The following is a 22259-nucleotide window of genomic DNA, read 5'->3' on the forward strand; positions in this document are numbered from 1 at the left end:
TCGACAAGAGGGTGGTTTGCTTACGGATTTTCATCAGCATATTGTTGAGTGAACAGTGCCCATACATAAATACATTGACGGCCAAGTAAAATAGTTGTTTATCGCTGTGAGAATCTCTCTTATCGGATGATGCGCGGGGGTGGCTTGCAGGGGAGCTACTTAGCTATAGCAGACCATATGGCTAAGGTGGCCAGCTGTTGGCTAGCTCACGTGCCCCAACAGCTCTTCCTCTTTTTTTTTCTTCCTCATATCACGCGTGTATACTCACTTCTACTCTTTTAACTTCAGCTATCGCACTCATGTGAATGCTATTTCTATTTGATGCATGATCCTAAAGCCAGAAGATGATGTAACTGCGGCGCCTACTTTTTTATTTTGGTAAAGATGCCGACGTTAAAGGGTTTACGAGCTCCCTGCAAGTAGAATGAGTGGTTATTATTTTCGGTATCATCAAAAAATAAGTAAGTAATAATTTGAGTGTTTGTTATAACATTACCTTGGTATTTGCTTCTTAGTTTCATTTTCTATATATATTTTTAGAGTAAGACTCAAAATACTCCAATAAATTAAAAATAATTGAATTAAGAAATTTGATTTTATATTTAACTGTAAAGATGATTTTAGATTGATAGTTGCTATATTTAAACCTTATAGAAATTGTTTATTTATGATTGATAATTGAAACTGAGTATGATCGATGACAAGGAAGTCTAAAAGCATCATTGACTTCAGCAAATTTATGAACTTTTGAAAAAATAATCTATTTTTTTCTTTTTAGACTTGATCCAATTTAACGATTGAATCTTGATCAACTCCTTCAACATTAGATAGTTTTATTTACGATGCTTTTCCTACAAGTAACATAAATTTTTTTTAGTATCTTAAAAAAAAAGGAGAAAAAAATTGAGTAGAGTGTTGAAAATAATTTACCGTTGATATTCCATTTCCATATAATTTTTTTATTGGTGTTTTCAAAATAAATCTAAAAATAGTTGACGTTAAAAAATTCTAAAAATATTAAAAGTACAAAACAATAATGAAAAATTTATAAAAATAATTCAGATCTTTAAAAAAAGAATAACATTTTCATTTAATTAATAAACAACATTTCTATGTAGACACAAATAATAAAAACATACTTGTTGTTTTATTTGAAAAAAAATTGAATATATTTGGGTGATATTTTAGTGATAATCACTTAGGATTGGCTTTTTGCAGACTATAAATATTAACAGTTGGTACATCGATAGGAAGATAAACGCAACGTATGCTGGCACGTGCCGGTTTAAAAATAAATGCAAGAGAAAGGTATATACAGTAGTGTAACGTGATAATGAATGACGCGTGCGATGTTTATAAGCATATACAGTCACTCTAACTTCATATGTTGTTCAATATTTGTATCTCGGACTTTTTATATACATTGCCTGTAACATGTAAAAAAAAAATTGTGTTAAAATGTAGAGATATTGAATAATAGAAAGCTAATAATATGATAACATCATCATGAATTCCTATGATGTATGTAGGTACTTGATATCTAAACTCATCATCTACATATATTGTGTATGGAAATCATGATGTCTGATAATAAATTAATAATTGATTATAAATTGAAAATACAGGAAAAATATGAATCAATCAAATATAGAATAAAATTATAGAGTATATGATTATGAGGATTCGCGTGTTACTCGCTCATTTTCATTCGACTTTTCTATTACTTAGTCCACGTAACATATAGATAGCCACCCTCTTTTCATGACGGTTCATCCCTTATACTTGCTACACTAGGCTTGCGGTCAATTAGTCAGTCATGCACGCAATCTATACATTGACTTGGTCTCTGTTCGCGTCACGTTACTTCCACTGAACATTTATTTAAATTATCTGACGCATCCGTGCGTCTTTCTCAAGTTAAAATTATTTGGGGTGCTTTTAGAGGTCATGTCCACACCCTTTTTGATCTGAGTTAATTGACTTTGAAATTTTTTTTAGAATGTCTCGTCATTCGATTTCATTTTAATTTTCTTATTGCTCATAATTGATGCTGCAGTGCATTTTTTAGCGTCTACATGAAAACCTTGAGATGAAAATGATGATCAAATGACCACTGAGATGACCAACAAAAGACAGAACGAGACAAATATTGACGTTCCGAGGTAAACAGAAGTCGAGTATTCCTGGGAGAAATTTTTTTAACAAAAAAAATAAGTAAGCATTGGTCTTTTTTTGTAAACTCTTCGAAGATTTAAGGATTAAATTGTTAATATTATATATGCAATTTTAATTTAATAATATTCAGATAATGGATTTGTCACTCATTTAAATTATCTAATTAATATATCATACTTACTTAAACAACTTGAAATTTTAATTTACTTTAATGTAAAAAATGTTATTCTTATAAAATGAAATTATATAAATAATTACTCCAATTTTTGGAGCCTAATACTCTGAAAATAGAGCATTTACAAAAATCAATGAACCATCATGCTTTTTAATATAAATACGAGAATAAATAAAAACAATATTTCAACAAACCTTGCATTAAATTAATAAATAATTCCTAAATAAAAAACATCGGTGATACGACTTCTTGTCCCGGATTTTCTTTATAAAGAAAGAGAGTGTCTGGGATGTGAGAGATGTGGAGGTGTGGTCCATGAGTTTCTTAGATATTCTCCCTAAGTGGCCTCGCTTCGGCTCGTTTATAATGACAGGCTACAGGGCATGACTCAATGCTCACGAATCAGCTACTGGATCTGCTGGGCTTTTGACCGCACTATATTTTTTTTATTTCAGTACATTCTTATATAGTTCCTTTTTTCCTTTTTTTTCTTCACTCGCGGGTCTTATGTACTCAACCTTCGATGACTTGACAGATTCTTCAACTCACTCTTCAAGTCGATTCTGAAGTATCTTAATCTGGAAATAAATCAGAATTTGATTTTCATTCTCTGAAGAATAATAACATTATTTTTATTCATAAAATTTTGAATAACTCATGCTATCAATTAATTCTAATTATTCTAATGAATACAGCTTAAAATATATTCGCAATATCAATTTAACTATTAATTTCATTAGAATTTTCTTGATTTGATTAGCTGCATGCTAGTGAATTTGCATATGACATGTAATTGAAACATTCTATTAATAATATGTTAATTAAAAAGAATATTTCAAATATTTTATTGTTGTGTATTATATCAATAGAGAAAGAATTTCTATTAGGCATTATTCTACATAGTTTTTGGTTCTTAATCTCATAAAAAAAAAACCAACTGTAACACCAACTTACAAGAAATTTTTCTATATCTTTAGATCTTCATTCTTTCAGTCACACAAGAAGGCGTGATCTTTCAAGGTGTTCAGTTAAATAGACACGTTGAATTCGGAATTCTGTCAAGACATGTCTAGCCACCCTGAAGACGCTGAATGCAGGTGCTCATGTCGGTTTCTTGATCAGAGCTAGAGCTTAGATCAAAGACTTTTTGCCGCGTTTTCGTTCACTTCTTATTTCTTAATCTATATTATTTTACTAGTGAATTAAAAAAAAAACTCCAAACGATCTAGAGTACATCTACATACCATAAAATCAGGAATTAATCCTTCGATAATTCGAAATACATAGATTTAATTTCATTAAAATATGATATTCTTTATCATTAAATATGAACATAAAAGCTTTCATATCTTATAAGTTTTTTTATATGCTCTTCATTATTCAAATTCTAAAGATGTGAATATTTCACAAAGTAAATTTTGTTTTGTTGGATGATATTTTGCTGCTATCATATTTAATTATTTGATTTCATTATAATTACAGCTAGGATTTCTTTTTTTCCATTTCCGATATGTATATATACGTAGATATACATTTTCAAATCTAAATGGCCATTTAAGTAGATAGGAGTAGGCTTGGAGACTTGCGCGGATGAGTTGTATTGATCCTAAGGCCTTCCCAGGCGGCTCACACCTTCCACATGCAACATTGAAATGAATCCATGATCTACAATGATACAATATATAAATAAATTTACATACATTCTATTGAAGAAAAATATAGGCTTTTAGTTTACAACATTTGAATCAAATTATAAATAACGAGACAACCTAGTTGGTTATCATCTTGAAATTGCTATCATTTTATTAAATTAACTCTAACAAACTAAATAATTATTTGATTACGTTTTAAATTAGTTTTAATTGATGTATAACACGCTCTATAACAATAGATGATAGTGCTTTTTCATATTAAAACCTAAGTATTTTATTAATTTGATTTTGTTTAACAAAATATTTAAAAAATTGAGAAAAATTTTATTCACAAAATCAAATTATTGAATTTAATTTCATTTAATTATAAATAAAAAAAACTTTACATTCAATTGAAATAAAATTTACTAATCGTAGCAAAGTAATTTTGTAATTGATTATTCAATAAATTGCCATTCCAATTAGAGATGAAATATCGTTGTAAAATTATTAACATCTCTATAATTACTTTTCAATATTCACAACATTTTTCCTTATTTTTGCTAAAGATAGTTTTTTATTTATTCGAATAATACTAATTAGAAGATAAATGATGAAAGCTTCAATGCTATTTTTGAATCATTTTTCCTTATTATCAATGCAAAATAAATCATCCAAGAGCTCAATAATATTTACTTTTTGAGTTGAATAAAGACATTAGAATGTAACAAGTTAACATGTTGTTAACCAGTTTTGATGTCACAGAAAGTCTGGTCCAAGACAACAATTGGAATACATTAAAATAGAAAAGGTAAAGATGAGCATTTATAAAAAGGTGAAAAAGAAGAGAAGGTGGTTGGAGGCTGAATGAATAAAGACAGAATGTATTAAAGAAAAAGAAAGAGGTGTCCAATGGTTTTTATATGGCAATGGACAAGATGAAGAGAATACAGGAGGGGTTGAACAGAGAGAAAGAGCAAGCGGGTTGATGGGGAGAAGCTTTTAGCTCAGCTAGATGGTGCCGAGATAACGGCACAACGGAGTGCAGACTGCGCCGTCGCGATATACAACGTCATGGCGGACTGCACGCACACGTCTTCAGGTTTTATATGAGCCTGTAGAGGTGCACATACTCTCATAATGTCGATTCTCGTTTTGATTCAAGACACGATTCCTCTGTTACGCCTGAGGTCCTGCCTCTACTGCCGTATAGCCGTCGACGCTCCCTTCTATTTTCTCTTTAAGGCGGAGAAGTTGATATGAAGATCATAGAAATATGGCACAAAACCACGAAGGTTACTGTTATCCACGTGACTTTTACAAATGTTCGTTCCGTTGCGTATAATGTACTTAAAGACGAGAGACTTCTTAAAAGCAACGAGACCTTCTTGAGAGTACTGATGTAAGTCTAAGTACAATTGACATAACACACTTGCGTAAGAACTTATTCGATGTAATTACGTAAACCACTGTGCGTAGTCAAGAACATTCCTCTGAGATTTTTAGACCCTCTGCATTTTATGTATTCAAAGTTTTTAGCATTTACATGAAAACCGTTGACTTGAGGTATTTACTTTTTTTTTCCTTGTAATACCTGAAAATATAATGGTTAAAAAAAGTATAAAATTTTTATATTATTTGTTTAAGATACAATTTTAGAATTAAAAAGAGAAGATGAAGAAAAAAGAAGATTGGTTGATACTTAATCTGCTGAAAGACAATATAAGGCGCCTAGAGGCTTCTGTATGTAAGTTCAACTTGACAACAAGGAAGATCGATTTGAAGTCTTCAAACGCCGGATTTTGATGGGTGGCCCGAACCTTCTTTTAATCCTCCTTAAAGTTTCTAATTTTTTTTCTTATCTGCCGAACCTTACTAGCCGTCTCTTTAATATTTCATAGACACTAGACACAAGTAATTTAACATTGAACAACTTTAAGAGTATTTTTTTCTTTAAAGTTTTTAAGTCAGAAGGATTAAAATCGTTATTCGGTCTAAGCTTTTAAATAATCTTTTGAATAATTGTTGGCTTACACATTCACGGATCAATTGTCATAAGTACGAAAATGAAAGAATTACGTGAAGATAGATCATGTTGAGATTCACATCATCTTCTGCAGCTTTTCAAGCACAAAATATAGGTCGAAGGATAATCCATGCACCTGCGAGTCCTAATCCTTACTATTTTCTTCAACTGAAGCTTCTGGATTCACGATTTCCAAGACTCAACGCCTAAGAATGTAGATAAAAATCTATCCAACGTATTTTCCGAGTCGCGATAAGAATAGTCAAGGTAAAAAAATTTTAAGAATCTGGAACATTTGGAAAATTACACTGATAAGTTCAACTAATGAGGGTAAAAGACCATATTTTTGTCTCTTGTACGTGAAAATAGAACTGCTACCTTAGAGATGGTCCTTCAGGAAGAGAAATGTCGCCTTCAGGTAAACTTGTAAATTATTCTCAGCATGAATACATTTAAAGCGTATTCATAATATTCAAAATGTTTTGATAAGTCAAAAATTAGGTCTTCACAACATCAATAAGTATGATAAAATGATGCTTGAATTAAATCATCTTCTTATCCTGAAAAACAATATTTTTTGTTTACTTTAGAATACTTCAAGGTTTGAAAAAAATTGAAAATAAATGTTTTGAAAACTTTTTTGTGAATTATAATAAAAAATCAAATAACTGTATGAGCAAAAAATTACGTTATATTACTTTTGTAGAATGGATATTTAGAAAAACAGCAGATAAAAATGTATAAATAGTTTTTAGATATCGTTAAACCTTCAAGAAAGTTTTGAGATATTTATCTGTAAGTTTCAAGTGTCCCCGAAGAATTTTATGACGTAGTACTTATGCAATTTTCACCATAAATATTGATTTATTATCTGTAAAAAATCGATCTTGATGTTAATCTTAAAAATAATCAACAAGTAGATCTTTTCATCACCAGAAAATGATTACTTGTAGTTTATAATATCAAAGGTAAGTTTCCAAAAATTTAATAAAGCTTTAAAAAGTGATTTAAATGTATGAAAAAGATCCTGCAGGCACTCAAGTATTAGAATCCGGTACTTGATGCATCCAAAGAACATCTGGAAATCCATGTTGTACAGTTGCTGATAGCTTTGTCGGTATTTTTTCCGCCCGTGCGCTCTTTTACATAAGAGGTCTTCTCCGGTCTGCATGATATACATGTATATGTATCAGTATTTCTTGCCACTTCTATCTCTTATTTTTTCTTCTTCAACATGCATGAGTACGTCTGAGCAACGATCTAAAAGTGCATATCTGCCTCCGTTGAGATCAATAGAAAGTGTCAATACATGATCCTAGAGGATCAGAACTGTGAAAAAGATTTTTCTGAAATGAAGAGTCGAGGCGTGAAGATGAGGAACTTTTGAAAAGAGCAGTCGACTATTATCTTCCTAGCTCTTGAAACTTAGAATTAGATACTATAGCTTTTGGCGAGGTGTTCTTTCGTAGTTTGTAACCCATGCAGGATTAGGATTCAACCGTTCAAGTGAACCGTACGTGATTTCTACAGCGTCTTATTCTGGTCTGCTTTTTATTCAGGATGTTTGTCATGTCCTTGGAAGTAGATCAAACATTTTTGGAGCAATTTTCATCTCCATCTCTTGCTCTATAAATGAATCCTTCATGAGAACCTTTATGATATAAAGGTGCAAATGGTAAAGAAAGTGGTGGCAAAACTTGTGATCTTGAAGAGATCGCAAAAAAATTAAACACAATAAGAAAATAGCGGGAGGGTAGCAAGAGGAGAATAAGTTGGAGCAGTAGAAATGTTTGAAGGTAAAAGCCAAAAGTAGTAGGAGGTGAAGGTGTTGGTGGTGGAATCGATTAGGGTGTCGGCCATTTTGTTGGCGTATCTCCCAGCAGATCCAATGGGAATACACGTAGGCGTGGAAGCAACGTCGTCGGCAAGAACTCCAAGTGCAAGCGAGAGAGAGTAAGAGAGAAGGAATACAAGCTATCAGTAGAGAGGGGCTAAACTGTGGAGGGTAGAACTCACAACACTGATCTAGAAGTGGGGAGTTTTGCTGCGCGACAGCTGAATTGTGAAGAATCCAAGGGTCTAGTCAGTGCCTCATCAGGCCCCGCGCCGTCAACATCGTCGGGGTTGTCATTAACACTCGTTTTCTCCTTTTCTCTCTACACATTTTATATCCTTTCAACCGTTTCTTTTTGATATAAATCATTATTAAATTTTTCTTCATTCAAAACCACAAGTGAGAATGTCATAAAAATTCTCCACATCATTCTGAAGCTAAAAAATTAATATATTCAAAGATAGATTAATATCAAGTTTGACAATTAATGATTAAAAATTTTATAAATAAAAATCTCACATCTTGGAGACAATATTTACCTGTAGTAGAAAGAGAGAGAGAGAGTAGAGACTTTTTAATTCAGTGAGTCATCAAGTGTGATGAAATGGTGAAAGAAGTGATGAGATTCCAGTGGAGGTGAGAAGAGAATTGTCTTACAATTTTTTGATGGATTACCATGATGATGTCAAGGTGACAACTGAGAAGAAAAAAAAAATAAAAATTTCATAAACAGATGAAACAAAAATTGTGTTAATCTTATTATGATTTAATTCATTATTAACATATTATATTTATATTTTATCAAAACATTTCAATGTTTTTTCGATAACTAAATTGATTTAAAAAATATAATTACAAAGGAAAATCCCGCTATCGTTATCCTTATCATCAATAAACGAAGCGCAATAATCTAATCCAATATTATATTTTTATCCACAATGACATCAAACTTGAAACTGATTGATATTTACTAAATTATAAAAAGTAATTAATTTAATTCAATTACTTAAGAGTTATATTTTTTAATTTAAAATCACAGAATGAATTATTGTGCAAAAATAAATATTAAAGTTACAAGAAAATTGAAAGATATTGAAAACTGAGTGAATCACCATCAATAAGTGTGTGTTATCCTTACCAAGATCTTTGGAAAAGGGTTGAAGCTATTAAGACGGCGCCGACGTGTACGTCGGCAGTCGCAAAAATAGGGGGCTCTAGCGTAATGCAGCGGACGGGTCCTATCGGAGGGCCCGGGCATTTAGGACTCCAGGGCCCACCTCGAAGTCTCAAGATTTCTCCAGTTAAAATCCAAGATGAGCCGGGAGATCCGCTATCTCAAAGTAAGTATACCATCACTGTCAACAAATAAACAAATCGAATATGAATAATTAACAAAAAAAAATAAATCATTTATTCAATATAAATAATTAATAAGATTAAATATAACGGAATTCAAACTTTTATTTTTCACATATTTATCCATAAAAGATAATTTTTCATATTGCCTTGAAGAGTTTATTACCTTCTCATAAAATATTTATACTCAATTACTAATAAATCTTTCTCTGACAAATTTAATGAATGGATGAAATAAAAATAAAATGTGTTTGTAATCACTGCTGAAAGATTTATATTTTCGACTACACTTGATCAACAATGACTCTAAGTCTTTTATGTTGTTTTTACTTGAATGAAAATTGATCATCGAAATATTTTGCCAAATAGTTACATATATTACCTCAAAGTATTTGGTTGATACTTTCTGAATAGATTGATGTCAATACATGGAGTATTAGACAGTTGTAACTTAATCTCGGAAATTAAAAGTTTCAATTATTATCTAACGTTTATTTTCGTTGTTTTGATAATCGTCCAAATATCATCATTTCTAAATTAACTTGAAAAATAATTACGTGTATACATCAAGGTTTATAAATAATATTAATTTCAATTTGAAATTTCAATCTCATATAGTGATAAGTAATTTTAATTACTGATATTCGGTAATAGACAGACAAATGAATTTCTAGAAAACTTTAGAATAAAATTTAAATACTTGTCTATCAATTTAACTTTTACACGCACTATAGCATTTAATTACTCACTGAAGAATAATGAATAATTAATATAATTTGTTATAAAAAATTATTTATTTCTATCTAACTGTCGAATGAAGTTGTAAAAAATATTTCAGTCTGATAATGTATTCAAATCAAATCTAACTGATTGAAAAACTGGAATTTTTATTTTAGTTATTCTTCAACGTAAAGTTATTTCTGGTTATTGGAGTAAAATGAATATTTAATAACATTGAAAACAATGATTAATTAATTTCATACTCTCAAGTCAAACAGTTAATTTCCTGGAAGTAATATTAGCACTTTCATCAGTGATTTACATCCTAGCTCCGAATCAAGGGGATACAATGGTAGTGATGTGTCTCCAAATCATCAGTCGATTAGACTGCAGATGGTCTGATCTGTAGATTATGAGCCGTTTCCAGCCCCCTCTTCTTATACCAACACTGTTAACACACATGATCATAATATGTGAGTTGGATTAAATGTCTGTGAGATGATGTAAGAGAGAAAAAGAGAATAAGAGTGGTTGAAAAGAGAGAAAATAACACATTGGTATGATCCACTCAGGGGCATATATAGACGAAGGGTCGGTCGTGCGGGACGTCCGGGTGCAGCATAGACTCGATTGAATTATCATGAGTGTTTGCGGAGCGGCGGTCTGCAATTGAATTAGGCCTACGGATTCCTTTCCTTTCCGCTTCGATCCGCATCAGCTCTTTTTCTTCTTTCGATATATCTATTTCTATCATTTCCCCTACACCGTAAGACTTGTCTTATCCTGGCGAAAAAGTTTTCTTTTATACCACGACGACGTTCGTAAAAACATTAGAGTACGATTGGATTTCAGTAATACACTTAGTTTGTGGAGAAAAAAATTTCTTCCATCAATGTTATGTGTATAGATTTCCGGAGTATGCATTTAATCATTATATCGTTCTACGATTAATTAAAAAAAAATGTTTTCCATTCAGTTGGAAGTCATAAAATCTGAAACAAATATAACATAGTTAGTAATTGAACAATTGTTTACTCCAATAATTGGATTTACATTGATAATTGAAAAAAATATATATATACTTAACATATCTTGTATTGGAGATAATTTCCAAGTTGAAATTGATTTAAAAATTCGTGTATCAATAATATGTCGATGGTGCCTTTTAGAAAGCATCTTCATCAGTCAAACCTGATATGAGACATAATGAGTCACTCGCATATTCATGTTTTAGAGCAGCAATCAGTTAAAAATAAGATGGCTTCCAATGTCTATAATAGACTAATACAGAATCCATATTCTACCTAATAATTTACAAAAACCTGATGCCACTGGCAGATTTATGGACGTTTATGGTGGGCTAAGATAATCAGCAATATCGCAAAGTTGAAAGTAAATCCTCTTTGGAGCAAAGTAAAATCGTGGTTTTTTATTTATAAGACACCTAGTAGGACACCTAATGATTGTGGAAATAGAAAGGCCAATGTTCTGGAGGTCTTGTCTTGTGTGTCTTGTCCATCGATCCTCTATTTCTTTATACAGGCTCCTACAGAGTCTATCTATACTTCAATGGAGCACTGTAAATAATCCTGGCGCCAGTCATTTCGTTTCTTAGTTGTTCAGTTGTTCATGGAGATCGTATAGTCGTCAAAACCGAGCACCTCTACCAAGGTTTACCTTACAATCAGTTACGGGACCTTCTGGTTTCTTTTTTCTGAGGATCTTTTAGGACGTTTAAATTGTCTTGGATGTCCAAATGGCCCCGTCAACAAATCTAACACGGTCGTAAAAGTGCATGGAAAAAATATTTCCATCCCGAAAGACAAACAGGAGTTGTCTCCTGTACCTTTTTCTCCTTCAGACAATGTGCCATCTAAACTATTGAAGGTCCAAGTACTAATTTCTCCTTAGTCAATAAATCCTCCAACAATTCTGAAAACAAATTAAATTATTTTATTTAACAAGTTTATTTAGTATTTTAAAGAATAGGATAAATTATTTTAACAATACTTGATGTTAATATATGTCAAAATTATTTTTTAGAAACAATTATTGATTCTAATTAATCGATTTATTTATAGATTATTAATTTAACATATTCTTTTGTCAATTAATGATAAATTAATTTTGATAAAAAAAATTTTCCCACTTTCAATATTCATAGAATAAATAATGACTGAAAGCCAGATAACAGTATCAGCAATTATATATACATTACTTTATGAAAAATACCTTGAATAAAACTAGATTTAAATTCACTGAAGCAATTATTTATTAAAATTAATCAATTTTTTTTATTAATCTAGAAAAACTAACTCTATATTAATTAATAACTCAATTTTCTCATATTATCGATAATATCAGTGTAACTAATAAAAATGCTTTCAATATTTAACTAGCAAAAAAAGAAAAAGAGTAATATAATTATGAGAAATAAACGATGTAATATTATGTTATAACTTATGAATGAAGTAAATCAATGTTGATAAAAATACCTCAAACACTTGGAATATTTATAAAACAAAAAATAAATAGTCGAAAACTGGATAATAATATTATTACATGAAGGATAATTTATGAAAGTTATGTAGTTTTCATTGCTGTGTTGATTTATTAAGTTTAGCTTTAATTCTTTGATGATGATCTAAAATTTAAATATCCATCAATCTATAATAAATCAACGGCGGAGTATATTTTATAGAGTATAAGATCAAAAAGACGCCACGATATGAATTAAAGAGTAGGGTAGAGACAATACAGAGAGATAGGAAGTAACCGACGGCGACAAAATCGGAAACATTTGGATTGAAGTGCGACGGATGTGATGGAGACAAAGAGCTGGTCCAGGTTGGAAAGTTTAACTGAGTCACTCACGAATTAGAACCTGATCTTCGGCGACGCCAGGGCGCCGGCTTGGACGCAGAGGAATGCCGGTCGCTGATAAAAGCCACGGCCAACACCTACATAAATTTCGACCTGGGATAACGGACGGGTGAAAGAGACGAAAAGAGAGGTTGCTACGACGACAACGTGCCTCTCCTCAACTTCATCGGGATGAGGCTCTGATCGTTTGTCCCAAACTTCTAAGTTTAGATCAGCCGGCTTATATACTCGCGTGATCTTGATTTTTTCTGCTCAGCTGCTTTTAAATTTCATAAATTTACCTTCAAATCATATAATAAATTATTTCTTTAAATCAATCCTAACTGGCCGACGACTTTTGTATATTCAAACAAATTCCCTTTTATCTTCCAAGTGAATCTAAAGATCAAACAGTAGTCTTCAGTAGGTTCTCGCCGATCGTGTTGGTGATACAATCGGCCTCATCTTGATCTCAGTGGGAGGTGCGCAATCTCACGGCTAATAAAGCACTCCAACCATCTGAAATATATATAAAGGAAGAAGACTAAATAACAATAAAACCGGCTGTAGTAGCCTAAAAAAGTTAAATCTGCTTATTAGCTTTATACGTGTAGCTAATAATTTTTTATTAGCGTTAATAGCTCTGACTAATGAAACACCGGTTATTTTATAGAAGGCCTTTAGTCTATGTTTGTGAATAATCAATTGAACTTTTTTCCATTAACAATTTCTTTGTATTTATTGTCATCTAAAATCCAGACTCAAAATCTCAACCTTATAATTTGTAGCTGCCTTCGTTTGTTGTAGCTAAAAACAATCTTTCCTCATCTCATCAAATTCATGATAAAAAATAAATCATTTTATAATAATAATTATAATACTTTTACTTAGTAATGATTACTACCAACCAAGTTTTATTTTTGTTTTCTTCGATGGAGCATCGACATTCAATAGTAGACAAAATTCATGGTCCGGATGTGTCCAAGGAAAAAGGATGAAAATAATTAGCAGAGGTGTTAATGAAATACCGAAGGAACGCATGGGACACCAGGTCGGCGTCTCTGAACTGCCAACCAGACAACCCTGACACGCGGCTCGGCGCCGTTCACTACCCCGTCATCATGTGCCTTATACGTTTAGTCTTATTTTCATTTCTTCTTTCTTTCCTTCTCTCACTTCCATCTGCAGTTTTTGAAATTTAGTCTTTGGTTCATCTTGCTGAACGAGTTTAAGAAATCTAAACAAGAATTAAACAATTGTCATCTTATTAAAAATGTAGTAACCACTTTGAAATCAATATAGTCGTTTCAGTCATTTTAACTAGAAACATTTAAGTTTCATTCATCATTAATATTCACAAAAAATAAGTTTTCTTCAGTTAAATGACTATTTTTAACGACTGTATATAAAACGAAAGAATTAAAATTCTCCTGAATTTATAATTTTCTTCATAGATTAGGGGTAAATTGTCATCTCTAATATTTTGATTAATTTTTTCCATCGTTTCAACAAAAAGTATTGTCTGTCTGTCTACTCGAGGGTACTTACGTTATTGAAACATGTCAGTGACAGCTGACTATGTAGAAGATTCTTTTTATTTACATAGTCCAAGTTTCTTTACCATTCTCAATACGACATATATCGATTCTATCCCAAGTTTTTTTTCGTTCACTTTTTGGTTTTTTATTTCTATTTTATGTCGCAAGACCTACATGGTCTTCTTCCTTTTTCCCTCTTCTTCTCACACCTCTTTTGTCTCTCTCTTGGTACAAGACACGACGAGAGATGTGGTGGTCGTCGGTGGAAGCTAATGGGACGCCGCCAACACTCACCCGTCCGATCCACTCCTTTGATCCTCACCGACCTCGCCCTCTCTCACTTTCGAGACGCGCGCCTGATCCTGTGTATCACACACTATAATCGTCCATCTCTCTTCTTGTTCCTCCCGCACCAAGTCCAGCAACGTGCCTTGTAAGACCTGGCGACCGAAAAATCCACTGTTTCCTCGACTCTGGTGGTATACTCGTCGTCTCATTCCTCTATGTACTTATTCTTGTATGCATTTCTCCAGATACTTGCTGTAAGAAAATTTATTCTGCTTGCAAATTATTCTGAGATATTCACAAATACTTTAAATTAATTGCATTAATTATAAATTTTATTCTAATTATTTTTATTTCTTTATCTAAGTTTTTGTTTCATGATAAATAGAAAAAAGTTATTACAGAAAACTTTTATCCAAGTCTTTAAATAATAATTGGAGCAATTTTTCAAAATATTTTATTTATGTATCATCAGTATACGTTTAATTAAAGTAAACAATTTCAATTAAAAAATGACATTGGTATTTTTAAAAATTATTTTTTTACTATTAAAAGAATAGAAAGGAATTAAATTATTCTCCTGAAAGATATTCATTTAAAGTAAGCAATTAATTGCTTAAAAGTTTTTGTCATTTCATCAAAATATTTTAAGCTAGATCCCCAGGTGCATGTTACACAAATAATCTTCTCATGTACAATATCATCCTTATAAATTGTCCCAAACACTTTTAATACCTTACTTAGCATATTTGGGTTAATTATTTTTCTAAAGCTCTTCTATATAAATATATATAATTGATTTCAGAGTACTGATAATAAATTGCTATGTTCATAAATAAAACGAATTGTATTTAATAAGTATACGTTCTATTTATTGTTACTATTTAAGTTACTTCAAATGAAATTGGTGTCTTAATTAATTATATAGAGTCATTTATTTTTATTCATGACATATCGTTGCTTATATAATCACCAAGGCGTTTAAAATTACTCCTTATTAGTATTCAATTATATCAGAAAAAGTATCATAAAAAAAACCTAATAAAATTGCCGATATTAACAACTTTTTCTTTGATCAACATGAATCAGCATGTCGAAGTTTATTTATATATATATAAAGGTATATTTAAGATTAAAAAATTGAATCATGTTCCTACAATAATTTATATTTGAGACAAAGAGTGATTGAAACAATCAATTACCATGATTCTTGTAAATTTATTTCTCCAGATAAATCGGCACATTTTGCACACTGTGCGTGTGCATGCGCAGGTGTAATCTACTCCGCGCTCGCGCTGATCGGATATAGTGGAGTTGGGATTCTGGGCGGAGTTTAAATTCCCCTGAAGCAAACAAAGTAACGCCTCTTTCACTTTCCGCCCACCCAATACCTACAACAAAGCAACATGATACTTTTATCTTTTATTAAATTAAATAAATAATAAAAAAAGATTTGCTAAACAAATAGATAAACAATTTTAATAATATTCTATAGATCTATGTGTCTATTGCTTACCTCAAGTTCATCCTTCGACTTAAATTTGCAGTCATTCTAGAATAATAAAATAATATAATTATTATTTAAAGATCAACAATTACTTTGTATCCATAATAAATTATAAATAACTTACTGTTATTTAATTACAAATATTTACCTTTTAAAATAATATTTATTTTACTCCAATATTATAACGGAGCTCCAATTTTTATTATCTTCTTATTTTTTGAACTAGTAAATAAGTTTTAAGCTTTAGAATTATCCATAAATCATATCATTACATTTATTAATTTATTGTCATTGTTCCAGAAGTAAAAAGCTCCTTATGTGTTGGCTGCGGTGGTTGGATACAAGATCAATGGATTCTCAGGGTAGCACCGGATCTTGAATGGCACGCTGCATGCCTCAAGTGTGCTGAGTGCCAACAATTTTTAGATGAAAGATGCACGTGCTTTGTCAGAGATGGAAAAACATACTGCAAACGTGATTATACCAGGTATCTAGAACACATAAGCTCTAAGAAATTGTTGTCATCATTCATGAACGTAGATACCATAAAAAAATGGCAATTTCTCAAGCAATACAAATTGGCGACATGTTTTCATCCATTTATATCGTAATTATTATACAAATAAATAAACTATTTGAATTATTTGACTTACTCAATCATTCTATGTTAACTTATGTTTCACTCTCTCTTCTTTATTTTCTCGCGTGCAAACATTTTTCGCTGCTCGACGTAACTCGTATGTTTATTTAGATCGATCCGTCACGCGTCGGGACTGCTCGGTGAGAAGTTGATGCTTGCATCCGGTGAAAAAATAGTCAAAAAAAAATGCCAAAGAAATAAAAAGTACCTCAAAATGTCAATGAATGCCTCGAGTGACGAGACAGCAGTTTATTGTTCTTGTACGTATAGAGTCAGTCTAAAAACTAACAAAAAAAAAAAATAAATTTACCTTTCTTAAACTTTGTATAACTTATCATTACATCATCTCTCGTGCAACGTTTACGTGATGAGAACATATTTTCATGTTATATTATCGATGAACTCATGAGTCAATATTTAGTAACGCCAATCGACATATTGTTCTGTTTCCAATAATCAATCTTTTCAACACGAAATTCACCTGTGAACAGAAAAATAAATTCAAGTATTCAAATATTGAATTTAAATTAAACAGTTTCTCAAATATTTTTTTATAAATACTTATTTCCACTTTTAAAATGTCTACATGATTATTTTAGCTTAATTATTTTTATTTTTATCAAATAAATTCATTGCCAAATTAATAATTAATAAATTCTTTTTCAGACTCTTTGGGACCAAGTGCGATAAGTGTAGTCAATCTTTTAACAAAAATGACTTAGTGATGAGAGCAAAGACAAAGATTTATCACAAAGACTGTTTTCGGTGTTCTGCATGTATGAGAAAGTTAGAAACTGGTGATCAGTTTGCATTAAGACACGATGGACTTTTTTGTCGGCACGATCATGACATTTTAGAGAGTGGAAAATATTGTACAGGTGGTGTCGACAACACGGGAAATGAGAATAATAATAATGCAGCATTGACGAATAATAATCATCATCTTCAGCCTAATGATGGTTCACTTTCTGGTAAGTATCACCAGCTTTACCTTTCATTTTCAAATAAAGATTCATTATCTATCGGAGAAAACAGTATTTATTAGCTATTAAATATTTTTCAATGCCACTGAAGTGGCTGGGAATCGTTTGGAAAGAGTTTTTATAGCTCACTGGACATATTATAGTCCAGGATTATCAGCTTGATGCATTGAAGAGTCAATTTGCGAGGGTCTAGGCTGAGGGTCAGCACAAAAGGGTCAGTGGGTGTTGAGTTAGGATCAGATCTGAGTAATTACGTGACGATAATTGAAGCTGTTAGAAAGCATAAAGGTGTAGGATGAGAAAAGGCTTGACCCTTTGTTATGTAGTTCACACTTTGAGGATTAATCAGACTTATTTGTTCAGACACACGACTTAAATGATTATCACACCATGTTGACGAGTAAAAAATCAAACGAGTGTAATCAAAACTTTACAATAGAAGTAACAATAAAGAAATGTAATTAAAAAATAATTTTTTTCAAGAAAGAAATTTAGAAATTAATGAAATATTTTTACGATTATTTACATCAATAAATAATGGATTAAATTTTCCTTAAAAAAAAATTATATTTTTATATAAAATTTATGCTTTACTCATTTTAATATTTTCTACACTTAATCTTGATGGATCAATAAAGAAATGAATGCGTAATGACTTTGTTTGTGGCTTTAGAGATACGAGATATCTTAAGAAAATATGGAAAAAAATATCTAAAGTAATAATTTCCAAAATTTAATGCAAAGAGTGTCAAAGGTAAAAAGTTAAAATGTAAAAACAGTTGTATATTATGGATGTTATTATGTACGTGATGAAAGAACGATATTCATGGAATTTGTATTTTAGAGGTGTTAATTCCAAAATGAAGTGTTTATGCACGCATTTGAGATACGGTAGCTAAACTCGTCCTGCATGTTATGATATTTATTTGCTGATGATATGCGGCCCACGTGTTTTCTTTACAACTTGGCGTAAAAATACATGTAAAATGTACAAAGTATATACGCATATATGAATATACATTGATAGAAGAGTGTTGATAAGTTGGTGTGATGATGACACGACCAGTCTTTATGACTTTCACAGGTGTCAAAAATGACACCAACCTGCCAACTACTGTAGCACACTTGGACGCGTGACTTGTCTTCTTTTTTTAAAAAATAGCTGATGGCTAGAATTTTCCCCGGCTCCAGACGGATTGGTTATCAGAAGCAATTGAAGACTTAACAGACAGAATAATATTGAAACAATTTAATAATTTGACAGATTTTTGATACCAAATCATCCTTAATCCATGTTAATTGCGGTATGTAATTAGTTGATAAACGATAAAAATTTAAAAACCACTTAAACAGGAAACTTTCTAATGACAAGTGTGACGAATTGACTGACTTATCAATTGACATATCAATTTGTCAACTCAAATAATGGAATAACAAATACTCCAATATTTATAATAGAAAAATAATCGATGAGAAAATATTATCCTTTATAGTTATTATCAAAGTAAATCAGCGAGATCTTTTAGCGAGATTACAAATTACTCGACATCAAGTGCTGCGAGATAACTTGGAATCCGCGTTTGCTAAGTTGTACCACGATATCTGTTTGACCGAGATGCCTATATACACGCCATCAGGCTGACTTCAAAGGCAATCCGCCGCGTTCTTTCAAACTGCCGGCACGACCACTTCTCATTTGTACGATTCTCTAACTCTTTGAATGTCGATCCAAGTGGAATTCACTCGGTTATTTGCTCAAAAAGCTTTTCCATAATCCAAATTCTTCAGTAAAATTTCCAAAAAGCTCCAGATGCTTGTTCATTCCTCATACGTTGTATATCATGAACGTAATATTCTTTAACTTCATTTCATCTCTTACTCTTTTGTAAATATTCAAGCCTACTTCCTAGACTTCTGAATTATTTAACAAATTTTTTATGTTATTATTCATATGATTTAAAAGTATTAGAAAATTTACCATTTCCAGAACCCATCAGCGAAACATGATTGGCAGATTTTTGATAAGAGATAAAGCTAGTTTTTCTAGTAATCACTCTCTTAATCTTAATCCATAATTATTATTATCCATAATCCATAATGATCATTAAGTTTGTAAAAAGTCATTCATAGAGTATTAAAGTCCGATGTTTAAACAAACAATTCAACTATTGACTGGATTAGGAGCTTAAGTAATTAAATCTTCATTTGAAAATTTCAAAGAAAAAAATTCCCAAACCGTGAGTAAGTTTTTCTAGGATTAAAATTTTGAAAAATTCTGATGGATATTCACCTTCAACTGATCACATAACGTCTTTAATTTTTTTTTTTTTTTTACTATTTAGTTGTTTTTTTCTCTCTTCATGATCGTATGCGTGTCCCTGAAAGTTCACCTCGTCCACCGCTATTTGGTTAGGACTTACGGGCAGAGATAAGCCCCCGCCGGATTTCATTTGCTCGTCTTTCTCCGTTCATCGTCGTCCTGTTCTTCTCTCTTCACTCCTCTCATCGCCTTCTGTTTTTACCGAAGGTAAATAGTCGAACACGAACTTTCCGCGGCTGCACGCAAGCCTGGCCAAAGAGCAAGGTGACTCTTCTTCTCTCTAGATATATACCTGCGTGATCGTTGTCCTTCTTCTTCTCCTTCTTTCCTCAATTCTCATCGAGCCACGACTGGTTTGGTTGCGCTTCTTCTCTCCAAAGTATGTTAAGAGATGCGTCTTCAAACTCGTTTGCATTTATGGCTGTCTTTAAGTTTGCAAAAAATACATTTTTTTAGAAGACTAGTATGTTTTTTGGTAATTTAACTATTTTTATGCAAACATTTACATCAAATAATAAACTACTTTTCTACTTACAGATTCTGGATCAGAAAGTGGATCGCATAAAGCAGGACTGGGAAGCGCACGTGGTCCCGGAAGTCACAAAGGTGGTGGCGGATCTGATGGTAAACCGACAAGAGTGCGGACAGTACTCAATGAAAAGCAACTACACACATTGAGGACTTGTTACGCAGCCAATCCAAGACCAGACGCTTTGATGAAGGAACAGTTAGTTGAGATGACTGGTCTTAGTCCGCGTGTCATCAGAGTCTGGTTCCAGAATAAACGTTGCAAGGATAAGAAGAAAACCATTGCTATGAAGCAACAAATGCAGCAAGAGAAGGTATTTTTGCTTTAATCTGTTGCAAAGATCATATTTTTTTCTTCTGTAAGTTACTTTTATCAGCTAAGTGATAAATATAAAATTATTGACTTTTTAAATGCCGTTTTAAATAAATTATTAACAATGTATGTGACTTTATTTCAGGATGGAAGAAAAATTGGTTTTGGTGGTATGCACGGAATTCCAATGGTTGCAAGCAGCCCTGTAAGACATGAAAGTCCAATAGGAATGACTCCTTTGGAAGTGCAAGCGTATCAACCACCTTGGAAAACTCTGTCTGACTTTGTTCTGCATACAGATCTTGATAGAATGGATCCTAATGCACCTTCGTTTCATCACTTGGTCTCTCAGGTATGTAGCAAATTTATAATTAGTGAGAACTTGATCATCGAATAGTTCTTAATGAATATTTAATTGTTTTAGATGCATGGATATGATATCCATGGTGGACCAGCTCCCCAATTATCTCAACCAGGAATGATGGGTGGACCAATGAATGATGGAAATGGTGGTCCAGGTGGTGGACCACTTGCTCCACCTGGGCCTCATCATCCTGGTGCAGGTTCCGGTCCAGATATGGGTCAACATCCAGACAGTACTGATAGTTACGTTACGTATCTCGAGAGCGACAGTGATTCTTTACATCATGATACTGGGAGTCCCTAGTGCCATCCTGTAAACCTCAGATGTACATAGTAAAGTTGCCAGAAAGACTTCACTCTCTCACTCACACCCCAGTCTGCCTTTTCAAAGTGTTACTCAGCTCATAATCTGTATTAAAATTTGTAAAATGAACCTTTAGAACATTCATAAAGAGTGAAATTAATAGAAGAATCTATTTTTCCTTTTTTAATTCGGTAAGCAAGGAATGTAGTATGTAAATTTTGACGTTGACTTGTATCGAACATGGTAATATGGGAGATAAGAAGACGCCGTTGTGGTTCAGGTTGGGTGAATACGATAATTGCAAGAATGGTAAATAACGTTGTAATATAATTAATGCTACATGGCAAGTCGTTAATGAGCGTAACTGGAATTAAAATGAGAAAGGGTACAGTCAAAAGTGGTGGTGGTGAGTGAAGGGTTGAGAGAGTGAGAGTATCATTTTAATACATACCAAAGCATTCGAGAAGAAATATTGAACGCAAAAATTTAAATAAAAATTTTACGACAAACTTTGTAAATATTACTAATCAGTACACAAAATAAATAGTTCATTATTACATGAAGGATCCCATAGTTATCGTACTGTAAAACAATTCGCGTATTTTGGATGTTTGTATAAATTGAATTCATTACACATACACATTATACATAAATAAATATATATATATATATATTAACATTCACTCCAGTGTATATGTT

At 31.9% G+C, this 22259-nt stretch overlaps 1 protein-coding gene and 1 long non-coding RNA gene across 2 annotated transcripts; one reads left to right on the forward strand and one right to left on the reverse strand.

Moving 5' to 3' along the window:
- The first annotated feature begins 8107 nt into the window (after window positions 1-8107).
- On the forward strand, window positions 8108-22069 carry tup (LIM1_Isl and LIM2_Isl domain-containing protein tup). The gene is made up of 6 exons (XM_035092980.1): window positions 8108-9181; window positions 16410-16596; window positions 17416-17720; window positions 20590-20894; window positions 21039-21245; window positions 21318-22069. Exons 1-6 carry the CDS (start codon window positions 9064-9066, stop codon window positions 21558-21560), a joined length of 1365 nt encoding a protein of 454 aa, XP_034948871.1. The 5' UTR covers window positions 8108-9063; the 3' UTR covers window positions 21561-22069.
- LOC118072843 (uncharacterized) lies at window positions 15877-16400 on the reverse strand. Its single transcript, XR_004691044.1, has 3 exons — window positions 16258-16400; window positions 16119-16154; window positions 15877-15993 (listed from the first exon to the last, which is right to left on the reverse strand). It is a non-coding gene; the product is annotated as an uncharacterized lncRNA (long non-coding RNA).
- Window positions 22070-22259: the final 190 nt, after the last annotated feature.

The sequence above is a fragment of the Chelonus insularis genome, unplaced genomic scaffold (genome assembly GCF_013357705.1).
Source record: "Chelonus insularis isolate UGA/USDA-ARS -01 unplaced genomic scaffold, ASM1335770v1 contig_94_pilon, whole genome shotgun sequence".
In the NCBI taxonomy this organism is placed as follows: Eukaryota; Metazoa; Arthropoda; class Insecta; order Hymenoptera; family Braconidae; genus Chelonus; species Chelonus insularis.

What these genes read in the sequence shown, in the direction of transcription:
- tup (XM_035092980.1), top strand. Translation starts at nt 9,064, where the DNA reads ATGCAGCGGACGGGTCCTATCGGAGGGCCCGGGCATTTAGGACTCCAG. An exon ending in TGCAAACGTGATTATACCAG is followed by an intron (nt 16,597 to 17,415) that starts GTATCTAGAACA and finishes ATTCTTTTTCAG; the next exon opens with ACTCTTTGGGACCAAGTGCG. An exon ending in TAATGATGGTTCACTTTCTG is followed by an intron (nt 17,721 to 20,589) that starts GTAAGTATCACC and finishes TTCTACTTACAG; the next exon opens with ATTCTGGATCAGAAAGTGGA.